Below are 15,332 nucleotides of genomic sequence, written 5' to 3'. Positions count from 1 at the left end.
TTAATCTGAGTAAAAATGGTATGGTGTACCCTTTTAGTGAGATGGGTCATCCTTTCTTTTTATCAATTTCACCTAGAAGAAAAACATTATTATACCCCAAAATACATTTTTCAAATTCAAGACCTTTATTTGTTTTTTCAAGGAGAGGAAAAAGAAAAAGAAAAAGAAAAAGAAAAAAAAAAAAAAAAAAGCAATCTTTTTAATCACGAAGAAGACGGTGAGAGCTTTTAATGCCCCATCTCTCTCTCTTTTCTACTTTATGCTCAGCTTTTGAATTAATGCACCATCTGCCCACCTTCTCCATAAACCAAAATAACCAAAAAAATCTTAACAAAATTAACAAACCCTTCTGCTTTCACTCCTCTTCCATTTGTTCCGTCCCATTGCTCACAGCTTCCCTCCCTCTCCTCTCCTCTCCAGGTACTTCTTTCCCTTTGTCTTTTAGATTTCAACCCATTTCGCATCGTACTCATTACTCAATTCCATTTCTTTCTTTTACTTTTCTGGGTATGCTTTGTGTCTTAGTTCTCCTTCATTTTGTTTCTTCCCTTATTTGTTGATTGTTCTTATGATCTGCTCCACCGCTTTAATGCATTTTCAATTTCCCCCCTCTTCTCTTTCAATTTTGAGCTTTGTTGACTAAGAAATGGAGCCTGCTATTTATTGCCTTTGTTTGGTCCTTCCATTTTGAAACTTCACTTTTTTCTTGCTTTACGTTCTTCAATTCATCATACCCACTTCTTATTTTTCACTTTTTTCCCCCTTTTACTTTGCTAATTGATATGCTTTCATTGTATAAGCTTCGCTAATTCTGTGTATTGTTCTATCTTTTGAGGCTAAGAATTGGTAGTTCAATTATAATAATCCATTGGCAGAAGGACAGGAGTTTTGGCTCTTGGACATGTTCTGAGTTTGTATATGTTTTCTTGTATATGTGTTTGTGAACGTGTACCGAGATCTATCCATTATTTTAAGACAAAATTCTCTTGCCCATATCGTTTCTGTCAACGTGAATCTCTGATCAACGACAAAATTATGAAGCCAGCTCCCTTTTTAGTATATTATGTTTCTACTCCACATGCTTTTTCTTTAACTAGCTCTCTTCCTCTGTTCTCAGTATCCACTGAGCTTAACTTCAAATGTTTTAACATTTGAGTCTCTGATTAACCTGAGTTCTTGACCCTTCTGCTTCACTGATTATTCTTGAGTAAATCAGAAACTTGATACCAATCTGATATGTTTGAGGTTGTCAATCAGATGTCTTCTTAATTTGTGGAGCTGAGTAAATGGGGATCTGTTTGTCTACTGGCAATCAGTGTAGCTGCAATGGGGGAGCCAATGGAGAGAGGATTTCTGGATCCTGTTTGGGGATTAGAGTTTCTGGCCGGATTGAAAGAAAAAGAACATTTTCAGATCATACTTTTTCTATTCAGCATTTGAATTCTATACCGAATAGGCTTGTTTATAACGGGAAGACTCGAAATTCTTGCATTTTCACTCAGCAGGGTCGGAAGGGGATAAATCAGGATGCCATGGTTGTGTGGGAAGTAAGTTCTTCTATCTGTTCTTGTTGGATTGTTCAGTTTGGTAACGTATGTGTGTGGCTATTTAGTTAGATCAATGTATCGGCTTCGATATTCTGTTGTTTTACATGTTTTCTTATGAGGGGTTCGATTTCTCTAGGACTTCATATCAGATGGTGCAATTTTTTGTGGGGTATTTGATGGTCACGGCCCTCATGGTCATGTCGTTGCACGAAAGGTTAGAGATGTTCTTCCAAGAAAGCTGGAGTCATCCTGGGAGTCATCTCAGTTAAAGCATAATAGATCAGATCGAACTTCTTGTTTCCGGTGGAGTCAGAAGAATTCAGCAGATGGTGAACGACACGACATGGATGGTTCGCAGGAGGATAAATCAAGTTCTTTATGGAGAAAAGCTTTTCTCAAATCATATAAAGCCATGGATAAGGAGCTCAAATCTCATCCCAAAGTGGACTGTTTCTGCAGTGGTTGTACTGCAGTCACTTTGGTTAAGCAGGTACACGTAAATCCTAACCAATTCGCAGCTTTGTTTTCGGATTTGCTCGCTGTTTCTTTCAGTAATTTTGATTTACCTACAGGGTTCCGATCTATTCGTGGGAAGTATCGGGGATTCTCGAGCAATTCTTGGATCGAAAGATAGCAGTGATTCGCCTGTAGCAACCCAGTTGACAGTAGATCTAAAGCCTGATTTACCCAGTACGTCCAGTCCATTACGTTACTTTTACGAACTAATACGTGATTGTAATTTGCTTGTTTGTTCATCTTCTAGGAGAAGCTGAAAGGATAAAGAAGTGTAAAGGAAGGGTGTTTGCATTGCAAGATGAGCCAGAAGTGCCAAGAGTGTGGCTGCCATTCGACAATGCACCTGGCTTAGCCATGGCTCGAGCGTTTGGCGACTTCTGTTTGAAGGACTATGGAGTTATCTCTATTCCCGAATTTTCGCACCGCGTGCTTACAGATAACGATCTGTTTGTTGTCCTTGCTTCCGATGGGGTAACTTCCCTAATTCTCTAATTCTGCAGGCAAGCAGAAGCAAGCCTGTGTTTGAATTTCATTTCAATTGTCAATCTCCAGAATTCAAGACAGTTCCTTTGCAGGTTTGGGACGTATTGAGCAACCAAGAGGTGGTTGAGATAGTTCATTCTGCCCCAACTCGCTCATCGGCAGCTCGGATGGTGGTAGACTCGGCTGCTCGTGAATGGAAGCTCAAGTACCCTACTTCAAAAATGGACGACTGTGCAGTCGTTTGCTTATTCTTGGACGGGAAAATGGATTCAAATTCAGAAAATGAAGAACAATCTCTTGCAACTCTTCAAACCGATGAAATGGATAACACGGAAAATTCAGATGAAGAGCAGAGGTTGGAGCCAAGTTTACAGAGGAACAATACGGTCCGATCATCGGAAGAAAAAGAGCAAATCGGAGGGCGATCTTCACAAAGCGAAGAGAATGGAGAATCAATCTGTGCTAAAGATGAGAATTGGTTAGGATTGGAGGGTGTAACGAGAGTAAACTCCCTGATTCAACTTCCTAGATTTTCTTGTACTAAGAACATAGTTGAAGAAGGTTGTAATGGCGGATGAACAACTCAATTCCGGCCATCACTTTGTATCACTACAATGCACAAAAACTTGGTTTGAGCTTCCATGGAAGAATTCAATTCATAACTTCAACTCCCTATGAACAGGGAGCATTTGATCCATTTTCAATCTAATCATAAAGATGTTTGGTGTAGATGGTTTAATCATTAGCTATAGATGTGAAAGTCGAACACTACCCGACACTTACAAGATTGATATGAGTGCTATACTTCATAAATATCCGTTTATTCTTGATAGACATCGTTATGTAGAGGCTTATCTATGCTGTCTAAGTCATGGCATGCTTGTCACATGAGTTTTTTTAGAAAGCAATGAAACTAAAGTGTGTATGCAATATTCAAGAAAAACAATGAGTGACTAAGATTAAAAACAATCAAGTTGGTACTCAAAAGAGAAAGAATATACAAAAAAATTTACCTTTTGAGTTCAACAAAACTTTTGTTTATTCAACCAAAGCGAGTGTGACAACAGAGACATAATGGTAGTACCTTGTTTCACATGGCTAAAGCACACTCCCCCACGCTCACTCCTCACCCAATTCATCATGATAGTTGCAGACTTCAGTGGTCACAGCATACCCACGAGACATTCCAGTCTAGATAGCTTCCCAATTGAGAGATTAAAACCACCCACCAACATTTCCTGCTGCCATTGTCTCTCTACTTGTGATTTATGGTAAATATACCCGTTCAAGTCCACCGTTAGCTAGTAGATATTGTCTTCTTTGAACTTTCTTTTTCGGGTTTTCTCTTCAGGTTTTAAAACGTATCTGCTGGGAAGAGGTTTCCATGTTTTCCTCTCCAGATGACATGGGGATCCACAATCCACCCCCGTTCGAAGCTCAACGTTGCACTCGTTCCTCTCTCTAATTGATGTAAGATCTCACAATCCAACTCCAATCCCTTCGGTTGGAGAGTGGAACGAAGCACTCCTCTAGAGAAAGGTTTCCACGTTCCCCTCTCCAACCGATGTAGGAACCCACAATCCACCCCCTTTGGAGCTCAACATTGCACTCGTTCCTCCCTTCAATCGATGTGTGATTTCACAATCCAACTTTGATCTCTTAAGTTGGAGAGTGGAACGAAACACTTCTTATAAGAGTATGTAAATCTTTCCTTAGTAGATACGTTCTATAGGTTTCTTCATACATCTATCCATAACATGGGCAAAGGCACATGACATATGACATAGGTTTCTTCACACTGTCACCACATGACAAAGGCAGCTCTGGAGAAGGGCAGGCAGGCTCATATGGCACTAACCCAGCTCCAAGACGTCAATATATTCCTGGTGGGGATGATAATTTCATTCCAAATCCTGGATTTGAGGTACCAATCCCAGCCAAGATTAGTGGTGTTAAAGAAACACCCTACCCTTGAGTCCGTCCATCTAGCAGTAATCATCAGAATAAGTCTGCAATGTTCATCAGCCAGTTGCAAGGTTTCCAGTTTGATTTTAATGAAGTATGAATATCAGTCTCGAAGAAAATAGTGATGATGTTTGTACTAGTTCCTCTGCAAATGTGTGGAAACTCGGTTTATGATCTAGATCAAGATATTTGTTCAATGATTATCTCATGCATAGTGTAATAGCTCAAGTCTACCACTAGTAGATATTGTCTGCTTTTGCCTATTACGTATTGCCGTTAGCCTCATGATTCTAAAACGCGTCTACCAATAAGAGGTTTTCACACTCTTATAAGAAATGTTTCGTGCCCCTCTCCATAGTAAACGTGTTTTAAAACTGTGAAATTGATGGCGATACGTAACGGGCCAAGATGAACAATATTTGTTTGCAGTGGGCTTGGATTGTTATAAATGGTATCCAAGCTAGACATTAAGTGGTGTGTCAACGAGAATGTAGAGGCTCAAGAAGGTGAATTATAAGATCCTACTCTGATTGGAGAGGAGAACGAAACATTTTTTTTATAAGAGCGTGGAAACTTCTTCCTAGTAGAAGTATTTTAAAATCGTGAAGCCTGAGCCAAATCAACTTAGGGGTTGACCAAAGACCCTTGAGAAATCAACCAAAAGGGTCGGGTATGATGAGTTGATTTGGCCTTCTACGATCTCGTCACGACTAATCGCCCCTTATGATAACCCACTCTCATTGTGCCACTTACATTCAACCTTATGGTTAAATTCTACCTCTAACAATACCATATATGTCTCAATGATTTTTAGTCATGAAATTGAGAATTTAGGATAAAACAATATAACATAAAATAATATCACAAATTTAAGGAAAAAATTTACCGTATTTTTTTTAAAAAAACTAAAAAGGAAAAATTATGGTAGCGAAGAACGACGTCGTATTACAGGGAAGGAAGTTGGCGCATAAATGGAAAAGCTTCAAAAACCTCAGGTATGGGCTGTTTCTCCAGAGTCCACTAGGGTTTAAGAAACCAGCTCTCCGCCTTCAAATCCGCCACCGCTATTTACAGTTCTGCCGCTGCCCGTCTTTTTCTTCTTCTTAAAGCTATGTTTACGCTTCTTCTCTCTCAATCAAGTCCCAATTTTGTAGCTCTGCAATGGTAGAGCTTTCATCCAACTCCACCACTGCGTCTGCGCCTGACGGCCTCCTTCACGCTTCTTCTAAGCTTAAGAACTCGGAGCCGCTTCCGCTTGACTCTTTTGATTCTAAGCCCGTCGATTACTCCTTTGCCGATTCCTTCCTTGATTACGATTCCTTAAACGACTGGATTGACGAATTTACATCTCCTGTTATGGCTGATGCACAAACGATTCTTCCTGAAGTGGAATCCCATGTGAATCAACTAGTCAAAAAGTCTGTTCCAATTGTTGGTGAAATTCAGCCGATTGCGCAGGCGGAAGGTGAGGCTTGTGGTAAGTCTACGGATTTGAATTGCATCATTGAGGAAGGGATGTCGAAGGTTAGTTTGGTTATTGATGGAGGAAGCACTGGAAACATTGAGTCGGATTCTCGAGAGGATGATGATGACAGTGACGTTGAGTCCGAGGGCACAAGTTCAGCTTCAACGTCTAGTGATAGTAGTAGCTCTAGCGGAAGCAGCGATGATGAAAAAGATGAGGAAGAAAGTTCATCGTCTTCAAGTAGCGGCGACAGCAGCTGCGATGATGATGTAGAGACGGAGGAGAACTCTGTAAAAGCGGATGTACACACAGAAATCGGTGAACTTGAAGAAGGTGAGATAAGTGACGCTGATAATGAAGACAAGGAGGCCTCTGCAGATGACATGGTTGCGTGGGATGGTGATGGTGAGGAACTAGACGAAGAAGAAGAGGCTGGACCTGAGGGAGGTCCGATTAGTTCTAAAAACGAGCTTAAGGTCAGTTTTCTTTGTTCATCCTTAAGCTTGCAAATAGTTTTGGAGACACATGGCTGATGTTGCTTGGGGTAATTGATCAATAATAGGTTCATTATTTCTTATTGGCTTCCTTGTAGGTTCTTCCTCCAGTTCCTCAGGTGCATGCAACGCTGCAGCCACACCACCAGATGGTTCCTGTTGGAGTTGTTTTGTCGGTAAGTTCCTTAATTTGAATAGAATTATACATCAAAGAGTACTCCCATTCTATCAACGTCTGCCCATTACATGGTTTCCCTGCTTGTGAAACTAAATTATCCATAAGAAGCTTGTGAATTGTGATGAACTTGATGTTCTATTTCTACGTTTCAGATAATTGGCAGTCAAGTCATTGTAGAGGGTGTTGAGAAGCACAATCCTCTAAACGAAGGCTCTATCCTGTGGCTAACTGTAGCTAGATCCCCATTGGGGTTGGTAGATGAGATCTTTGGACCAGTAAAAAATCCTTATTATTCAGTAAGATACAATTCTGAAAGTGAAGTCCCTACTGGAATAAGTAGTGGCACTCACGTCTCCTTTGTTCTGGAGTTTGCCGATTATGTGCTCAACAACAAAGACCTGTACAAGAAGGGGTATGATGCATCTGGAGCGAATGATGAAGAGGTGTCCGACAACGAGTTTTCAGATGATGAGAAAGAGCTTGAGTTCAAGAAGATGCAAAAGCTGGCTAAGAGGGGTATGAATGACAACCAACAGATTAATGAAAACAGAAATAATGCTAGGAAGAAGAAAAACAATGCTAAAGCCAGGAAATTTGGTCAGCGTACATTTGAGACACCGCAGGAACATGACAAGTCCAGGAATTACGGCCAGGCCATACCCCAGCAAGCAACAGTTCCTGAAGGCAGCAAGTTTGATCAGCCAGCCCCTCAACAAGTAAAGATGGATATGGCTCAGTCATTCTCCAATCAGAATCAGCACACTGGCCCTCCTTTGGCGCCGTTTGTATATCACGGTGGTTATCCAAACCCTGCAGCTTCTGAACAACGTTTTATCAATGGACCTGGTGTTATGCCATCATTTCCTCCAGCGTTCAACCCCTGCTTTCCCCCAGCAATGAATGGAATTAGGCCAGCAGAAATGCCATTTCAGTTTCAGCAGCAGCAGCAGCAGCAGAATCCATTATTTCCCAACGGTCTTCCAATGACTGGCATGCCCTGGCTATTACAGAATCCGGTACAGCAGGTGCCTCAGCCTCAAATGCCTATGATGAATACATTTGCTGGAGCTCCATATCCGCCGGGGTTTGTAGGTACATCATCCGCCCTACCTAATCCCCTCACAGCCGTTGGGGCACAAGGAATCCATTCCGGTGGAGTACAGTTTGGACAGAATCAAAACATGCACCCTCCAACACAGCAATTCAATCGTCCAAACCCGCACCCACCTGTACCATTCCAAGGAAATGTAGCACCACAGCAATTCAACCAAGGCTCATCTTCGAACCGGGGAAGGAAATCGTATGGTCGAGGTGGACCTCATTTTAGAGGTAGAAGAGGAGGTGGGCGTCAACCAAGATGAACCTTCAGTTGTTTCATATAGGTTGCATCACATCTGCAAGTACTACATTTTGATTTACTCTATCTTGTAAAACCCTCCACCGTTCCAGGTTGGATGAGAATTATGAAGTATGTATTTCAATCGCTTTTAAAGAGGTTTCTTTCTGTTCTTAATCACTTCCTGGCTCCATTTCTGCATATTACTTGAACAAAGATACTGCAAGAAATTACAGAAACGATTTTCCTTAAAGCTACGTAGTTCTGCAAATGATTGGACTGACAATTTTGGAATCAATAATAGGTAAATCCGTTGAATGCCAGACATAATTCTGGGCGGTATTCAAAGTTTAAATAAATCCTAGGGAACATCCAGGATAGGAAAAGAAAATGTGAGTGAGAAAAGCCTCAAGCTTTTGCATTTCTTGTGAAGTCAATGCAGGTCTGGCAGCTGCAATCTGAGAAACGGCATGTCTCACACCCGAAGCACACACACGAAGTGCACCCCTTACAAGTCGGCGAACGAGTGCAGCCTCTATAAACCTTGCGACTTGCTCGTTCTTCGTCGTCATCACATGTTATTCTAAGCAACAGAACAGTATAGTTAGTGTATATGTATACAGCTATAACATCAAATCTTAAACAAAAACCACAAATTGTGTGCAACAAGTTCATATATTCATGCAACAGGATAGCTGTTTTGATTTGCAGTAAAGTCCATTCATTCTGGAATAAGCATATGCAAGAAACATATCTTCTTAAGTGAGTATCGACCAGTAACAGAAGAGGGAAGTGGCAGCTGAATACTGCCCAACTCAAAACTCGGAAAAGATAAGCTAGTCTAATATATTCATCTGCACATAAAATACAAACCGACAGTACTTTGTTATTCCAAGCCCATCACCAGCATATATTGTCCTTTCTGAACTTTACCTTCAAGGCTTCCCTCAAGGTTTTAAAATCCATCTACGAGGGAGAGATCTCCACGCAACACTCTTATGAAAAATGTTTCGTTCCCCTCTCCAACCGATGTGGGATCTCACGGTCCCACATTGATTGGAGAGGAGAATGAGTGCCAGCAAGGACGCTGAGCCCCGAAGGGGGGTGGATTGTGATATCTCACATCGGTTGGAGAGGGGACGAAACATTCTTTATAAGAGTGTGGAAACCTCTCCCTCGCAAACGTGTTTTAAACCCTTGAGGGGAAACTTAGAAGGAAAAGTCCAAAAAAGACAATATCTGCTAGCGGTGGGTTTGGGCTGTTACAACTAATGTCGCTAAATAACCCGCAATTAAGACATAACAGCAACATCATAGTGGCTAAAACAATCGTTCTCAGTTTTGCTCCCTAGGACCATACGTAGTTAAGAAATTCCTACTTTGCTGCAGCTACGCCTTTCGATTCGTATCTGATACGTCACCTTTCATTAGAAGGCAGACCTCTCATTTTAAAGTGAAAGAATTAAGGATCAAAGCTCATCACTTGTATGGTCCTAAACTACGTCAAGCTTCCAAGTCCAAAGGAATGCTATCATTATGAGAACAGTTTTGATAACTCGACTCGAACCAAACGTACACGAACATGAAACATAAAACATCAGCAGAATCAGAAAATATCTAACAGTAGAGCCATCACTAAACAATGAGACGTGTATGAATTAAGTCTTTTCTCCTAGCTCAAATACTTAACACGAACATGAAAGATCGTATCCTCATACAAATTTTCAGCAGCATAAATTTCTGAGTTTAAACCTCTAACAATGTTAATCAATATCATTACGATGGCTAGCAGAGCTAATATAGGAAACGTACTATCTCTTCTTTAAACATGAATTAAATAATATCAAGAGTTTAGAACAAAGATATACTTATCATAAGGCCAATCTGAACACTTCCAATCCATGTCTGCTAAGGCATCATGGTAAGCCCGACATTCTTCCTTCAGCCGAAGACGGAATCTACGTTCCTTGCTGCACCTACTACAGCGAAAAAATTCATCACGATGAACGACTCGTCCATTTTGGGATCTACTTGACCCATTACCAGTCTTCGATGACTGGTTGTAGTATTTGAGTAACACCGTCTTATAAAGCGGAACCTTTTCCCCATTAACTATGACCCAGACATTGTTCTTCCATTTTCTAGCTGTCTCTCTTCCAGAATGCTTTTCAAATGCAGCTGGTGTCAGCTTCCCTAGTGTTCAAATCACCAAAACCATGGTAAACAAACAAATAAAAGAGCTTAAATGTTGTTTTAGAACACATGGAAACAGCATCATATGAGTATATAAACACGACAGAATCCTCCTCGTTATGTAAAGCAGAGTTTAAGGTCAAACAGCTGCTGTCGTTTAAGGAATTACGCCCAAAAGAACCAAGCACTCAGACATAAAAATGAAACAAACAATCTGACATTAATCTCACAGAATTGAACATCATGTCGGTTGAGGATTGTTGGGAGGAAGTCCCACGTTGGCTAATTTAGAGGATGATCATGGGTTTATAAGTAAGGAATACATCTCCATGGGAGGCCTAAGCAAAGCCACATGCTCAAAGTGTACAATATCATACAAATGCGGAGCTTCGTGATTACTAACAATATCCTCAACGACCAAGCTTATGAATAGCTAGACATCAGCAGTAGGATTCACTTGGGAAAGCAACATCACTACTACAACTCCATATATTTAGCATGGATTGTATTCTAATTGGAAAGTTAAGAACACCTGATATACTGATATAAGACTAAGTCCAAAAGCTGTAATAAAGTATCCTCACGAGCATGAAGTCAAGAACGATGGAAGCAAGAAGGCTAGAAGTCACACAACATCTTACTCTGCCAAACACAAGGAACAGATGCTGAAATCAAATGAAGAACACAGTAACCAAGCAAAACAATGCGTGAGCTAAAGAGAAAAGCACCCAAAACCAAAACCAAAACCAAAAGCAGCCGCAGCGCCATGTTTGAGTAGCGAGCTACTTCATTGGGTCAGACAAAACAACGTACATTCAAGCTGTGTAACGTAGAAAAAAGGGAAGAGTGTGCAGAGAAACGGTACAAATGGAAGCAATTGATACTCAAGGCCATCAACCCAAAACCCCATTTGAACAAAAACTCAGACAAATAATACTACTACACAAACCCAACATGCAATAAAAATCCAAAACCATATTGTCTCGAAAAGAGAAAAGATTCGCCTGAAACTCTAATATACGCGCATTTAACATGCAAAAGAGAAAACATCCATTCCAAGGAAGAGCGAGGAGAGACAGAGAACTAGGAATAGAAGGAGAGAGAGAGAGAGAGAGAAAGACCTTCCTGACAACCAGGGGTGCACTCGCAGGTGATTTCAAGGTCACCATTAAGAAAAACCCTAAGCCTCCCTACAGCATCACCATATCTGTGGCTCGTACATCCGCAGGTAACCTCTATATGGTCTCCACTTCGTTTAATCCCACTCATTTCACTCAGCTCCTCATCGCTAAAAATGCTCAACCCCACTTCTCTTTCTACTCCATTCGCCATTTTCGCTAAAGAAAACGCTTCTTTCAATGCAAACTCAGAAAACCCAGATGGAATATTGAAGCGAAATCAAAGAAAACCCCAAAAGAATTTGAGAATGAGAGGGTTTGCACTCGCTATGAAATGGGTTATTGGGGAAACAAGTTTGAAGGGTAAAAAATAAAGAGAAAATTTCAGAAACCCACGGAGAGTTTCAATAAGCACGCATCTCCATGGATCACTCCGAGAGATCTGGTGGAGAAAAGGGTTGGAAAAAGAAAAAGAGAGAGAGAAAGAATGAGCTGGCTATCAGAAAAACAAATGTCGTGGGGCGAAACAGTGGGGGGCGGTTAAAGGGTTTAGAGAGGCTATTTGCATGATATGACATTAGAGAACAGAAATAGAAGAGGGCCTTTCACTCACTCACTCACTCGCTTCATTTCAATTTTAGGCACTCGCTTATTATCAGTTCTTCTTCCCCTTCCCCCTTTTGATTTGTTGTCGTCTTTTTATTGAATTTGTTCCCGAGACGCACTGTTTTCAGGAAATGTACTTTAGCAACTGATACTCTTTTCGATAAGTTGAAAGCAAGTTTGACAGTACACAAACGAGTACTTATTTGAATCAAACTTATCAATTCTATTAATCTTGCGGATACAGACCACAAACTCACGCAACCCACGCAACCCACCATGCCATTTGCCTTAAACTTTAAGCATTTAGCTTCACTTTCTAGCTAATAGGGTCTTCAAAATCCCACCATTTTTAAGACCCAGAAACTGAAAATATGAGTTTTGAGGTCTTCAAGGCAGTTGAAAATGAATTTTTGTTGCAAGTAAATGGTAAAGGTTGAGTTCAATGCATGGAGTGGTGCATGATGGACACCCACAGCCGCATACCTCAAATCTTGTCAACCATAATCACATTGGTTATCCACACCGCATTGCATTTTCTATTAGTGATGTCTCCTCGGATGAGCTCACTCTTGTTCCTCTACAGAACAAAAAAGGTACCTTTGTCTTCAACAATGCACTTGGGTTTGTTTCCATGCAGTTACGGTGTGGCCCTGTCTTGGGCTGCGCGCGATTGATCGCTGCATGATGCCCTGTGCCCTGTTTGCACATCGAGCAATGCGCAACTCTTTCACCCTGATTAGCTTCTTGTATCTGATGTGAAACCAATCATTATGGTTAAAACTGATTGATTATGGAATCTTGGTCGTCGCCGCCGCCGTTGATACTGTTTCCTGGCCAGAATTGGAGTGTTCATCATTTTGGTTGATATCAATCAGGGCCATCGAAGGGGGCAGAAAACAGGCGAAATGGGCTTCTGGGTTAGTAACAGTAGCAGGATTGATTGAAGTTGAAGAGGATTAGGACCAAAATTTCAATGCCACCGGTTTTGTTGAATGATTTTTCTTTTGTATTATGCTGGCAGAAAGTACAGAAAGGAGCAGACTTTACAATGTTTGATATGAAGCAGACAGTTGCTAATGGGTTGGGCTCAAAAGAAAAACAATAGCTTTTGTGTTCACTCCTTTCTTCACCACTCCTTAAAGGAGCAGACTTTTTTTTTTTTTTTTTTTTTTTTTTTTTTTTTTTTCTTCTATCTGCCCAAATTCATCTTACATGTTTGGAAGTAATTTTGAGACGATTGAAATCATTAGGAATGGTATTGTCCGGCTAAACCCACATTTAGTCTCGTCGCAGTTTTGGGCTCACCGTTGATAGATATTGTCTTTTGGCTCGTTATGTATAGTCATCAATCTCACGGTTTTAAAACGCGTCTACTACAGAGAGGTTTCCACACGTTTATACGGAATGATTCGTTATACTCTCCAACCAACATGCCTGATATCAATAGTATTAATTTAGTTATAAATGGAGTCGGTTTTGACGTGATCAATTCAAACAAAAACATTATAAATTTATAGGGAAGAATTTCTTTGTAAATAAATTTTGTTTTTTCTTTTTTTTTTTTTAAAAAAAAAAAAAGAGGATTAAATAAATTTCTAAAATTAAAAAAAAAAAAAAAGTAAAATGTTTTTTTTTTTAATTTACATATTTTCTATATTCTCCTTTGAAAAAAAAAATAATATAATTGAAAGGTGAATAAAAAAATAGATAGGAAGAAAAATAATTTAATATGAAAATGTAAATGGATAAAATTTAAATAAAAGTTGCCTTCATTAACAAGTTTATGATATTTTATTATTAAAAAAAGAGGGAAATGACGGTTGCCAGATGGGGTGGAATAATTTTTTAAATTATAATAAAAAAAAAACGTTTCCTTTAGCTTAAATACATTTTAAAAATAGATCTCTTTAATAAAATATCATTTTTATAATGTACGCGTGGTTCATATTTATTTTTTTATTTAAAAATATTAAATTACAAATTTAATAGAAATTTAAATTTTTATTATCTAATTAAATTATAAACATGATATTAAAACGTGTAAAATCGTAAAGACTAAATTTCAAATTTTTATGGATCAAATTTTTATTTTAAGCAATTTGTAACGTCAAATTTTAATAACCTTTTCAGAAACATTCACAATTATTTATAAAATGGTGCCATTTTTTTTTAGAGAATATCTTTTAAAGATTTTATTTGTATTTTAAAATTGAAAAAATCTCCTGATTTTATTTTCGAGATTCGAATCGAAATTTGGATATAATGTTATTTTTATAAATTAGTATTTTTTTTTTGTGAACAAAAAAGCCATATGGAGATATCTTTAAATTTTTTAAGACGTTCTTTTTTGAGATCGAGAGCTTAGACTTAATAGAGTTTTGAATAATAGTTCCCTAGAAACGGAGGAAAAGAGTCGAGGGAGTCGAGTTGTGTAAAATTTCATGGACCAAGACGTGCACTCATTGATAACAGATGTAGGTGTAGACCGAACTAGGTTATTGATTCTTGTTTCGTTTAATTTCCACCGTTTATTATGGGAATTGGTATAGCATAATTTGAGTATATAATTTAATTTTAAATTCCATAGTACGTGTGGACAAAAGATTTCATGTGTTACATAATTTTAGCCACAAAAAAAGAATAGAGTGCATAAATTGTGAATGGAGGGGAAATATTTGGGTGCGGTCAGGAGCAGGGTAAGTTGATGGGCCCTAGTTTATTCATTTCAATCTGTAACCTCTGAATTTTCTGACCCTCCCTCTCATTTCCTCGCCATTTTCTATCTTCCATTTAACTTTTACCTCTCAAATTTTACCATTACCCTTTGGAGAGATTTATTTTCTATATAGTAAAAAATAATGAGAGAATAAAGAGAGATTTTTGGGAATTTTGAGGATTTTTGTCTCCACTCAATTTTTGTCTCCCTCTGTCATCATTGTTCCCGCTCAATTTTCCGTCTCATTCTACTTTGTCATATTCGTCCCTGTTCAATTTTCGTCTTGCTCTACCCCATTATATATATACTATTTCAAAAGAAGTCGCCTAAGACACTCGTCTCTAAACGCTCGCGCTCACTGTCCCACAAACTAGCTCATTTATGCCAAATGATAGCTCTAATACCGATTGTTACAGTGTACTTTTTCAACCGTGTGGCATTGTGATATTGACAAGCTCACGGCCAAACTCAAGCCCTATATCCATTTTTTGCCCAATTTTGTAGTTTCTTGAACTTTACGCGAAGTTTATCTTCATCAACCGAATATCATATATTATAGTTTCCATTTGAATAAGAACATTGTATTTTTTAAAGTGGAATATTATGTTTTTATATTAAAATTTAAAATTTAAAAAATTATGTTCATAGAATAAATTAAAAAAAAAAATGTTTTAAGAGGAATCCTTTTCATTCGTCATGATCAAATGTTTTAATA

The 15,332-nt window shown here is 39.0% G+C and overlaps 3 protein-coding genes across 4 annotated transcripts; 2 read left to right on the top strand and 1 right to left on the bottom strand.

The window, feature by feature from the left end:
- Window positions 1-256: 256 nt before the first annotated feature.
- LOC111795809 (putative protein phosphatase 2C 52) lies at window positions 257-3,243 on the top strand. The gene is made up of 6 exons (XM_023678400.2): window positions 257-420; window positions 1,258-1,547; window positions 1,684-2,037; window positions 2,120-2,237; window positions 2,311-2,534; window positions 2,639-3,243. The coding sequence occupies exons 2-6, from the start codon at window positions 1,287-1,289 to the stop codon at window positions 3,122-3,124; spliced, it is 1,443 nt and encodes a 480-aa protein (XP_023534168.2). The 5' UTR covers window positions 257-420; window positions 1,258-1,286; the 3' UTR covers window positions 3,125-3,243.
- Window positions 3,244-5,494: 2,251 nt separating this feature from the next.
- Window positions 5,495-8,164, top strand: LOC111795253 (uncharacterized). Its single transcript, XM_023677558.2, has 3 exons — window positions 5,495-6,452; window positions 6,569-6,646; window positions 6,801-8,164. The coding sequence occupies exons 1-3, from the start codon at window positions 5,673-5,675 to the stop codon at window positions 8,007-8,009; spliced, it is 2,067 nt and encodes a 688-aa protein (XP_023533326.2). The 5' UTR covers window positions 5,495-5,672; the 3' UTR covers window positions 8,010-8,164.
- A 50-nt stretch (window positions 8,165-8,214) lies between these two features.
- On the bottom strand, window positions 8,215-11,955 carry LOC111795254 (protein ULTRAPETALA 1). Of its 2 annotated transcripts, none has more exons than XM_023677559.2 (3): window positions 11,299-11,955; window positions 9,853-10,177; window positions 8,215-8,567 (listed from the first exon to the last, which is right to left on the bottom strand). In XM_023677559.2, exons 1-3 carry the CDS (start codon window positions 11,507-11,509, stop codon window positions 8,393-8,395), a joined length of 711 nt encoding a protein of 236 aa, XP_023533327.1. In that variant the 5' UTR covers window positions 11,510-11,955; the 3' UTR covers window positions 8,215-8,392. The 2 variants fall into 2 exon arrangements, with proteins under 2 accessions (XP_023533327.1, XP_023533329.2); XM_023677561.2 differs by lacking the exon at window positions 11,299-11,955 and adding an exon at window positions 10,819-11,263.
- Between the last annotated feature and the right edge of the window lie 3,377 nt (window positions 11,956-15,332).

This window comes from Cucurbita pepo, chromosome 5 (assembly GCF_057944985.1).
Source record: "Cucurbita pepo subsp. pepo isolate OVF chromosome 5, ASM5794498v1, whole genome shotgun sequence".
Lineage (NCBI taxonomy): Eukaryota > Viridiplantae > Streptophyta > Magnoliopsida > Cucurbitales > Cucurbitaceae > Cucurbita > Cucurbita pepo.
Note: the sequence above shows the minus strand (reverse complement) of the source record. Positions and strands in the feature narration are given on the sequence as shown.

Bases quoted from the DNA above. Each gene is read 5' to 3' on its own strand.
- LOC111795254 (XM_023677559.2), bottom strand. From the start codon at position 11,509: ATGGCGAATGGAGTAGAAAGAGAAGTGGGGTTGAGCATTTTTAGCGAT. The intron at 10,178-11,298 runs GTCTTTCTCTCT...TTTGAACACTAG, and splicing joins CACCCCTGGTTGTCAGGAAG to GGAAGCTGACACCAGCTGCA. The intron at 8,568-9,852 runs GTATATCTTTGT...TCTGTTGCTTAG, and splicing joins TCAGATTGGCCTTATGATAA to AATAACATGTGATGACGACG.
- LOC111795809 (XM_023678400.2), top strand. From the start codon at position 1,287: ATGGGGATCTGTTTGTCTACTGGCAATCAGTGTAGCTGCAATGGGGGA. The intron at 2,038-2,119 runs GTACACGTAAAT...ATTTACCTACAG, and splicing joins CAGTCACTTTGGTTAAGCAG to GGTTCCGATCTATTCGTGGG. The intron at 2,238-2,310 runs GTACGTCCAGTC...TTCATCTTCTAG, and splicing joins TCTAAAGCCTGATTTACCCA to GAGAAGCTGAAAGGATAAAG.
- LOC111795253 (XM_023677558.2), top strand. From the start codon at position 5,673: ATGGTAGAGCTTTCATCCAACTCCACCACTGCGTCTGCGCCTGACGGC. The intron at 6,453-6,568 runs GTCAGTTTTCTT...GCTTCCTTGTAG, and splicing joins GTTCTAAAAACGAGCTTAAG to GTTCTTCCTCCAGTTCCTCA. The intron at 6,647-6,800 runs GTAAGTTCCTTA...TCTACGTTTCAG, and splicing joins CTGTTGGAGTTGTTTTGTCG to ATAATTGGCAGTCAAGTCAT.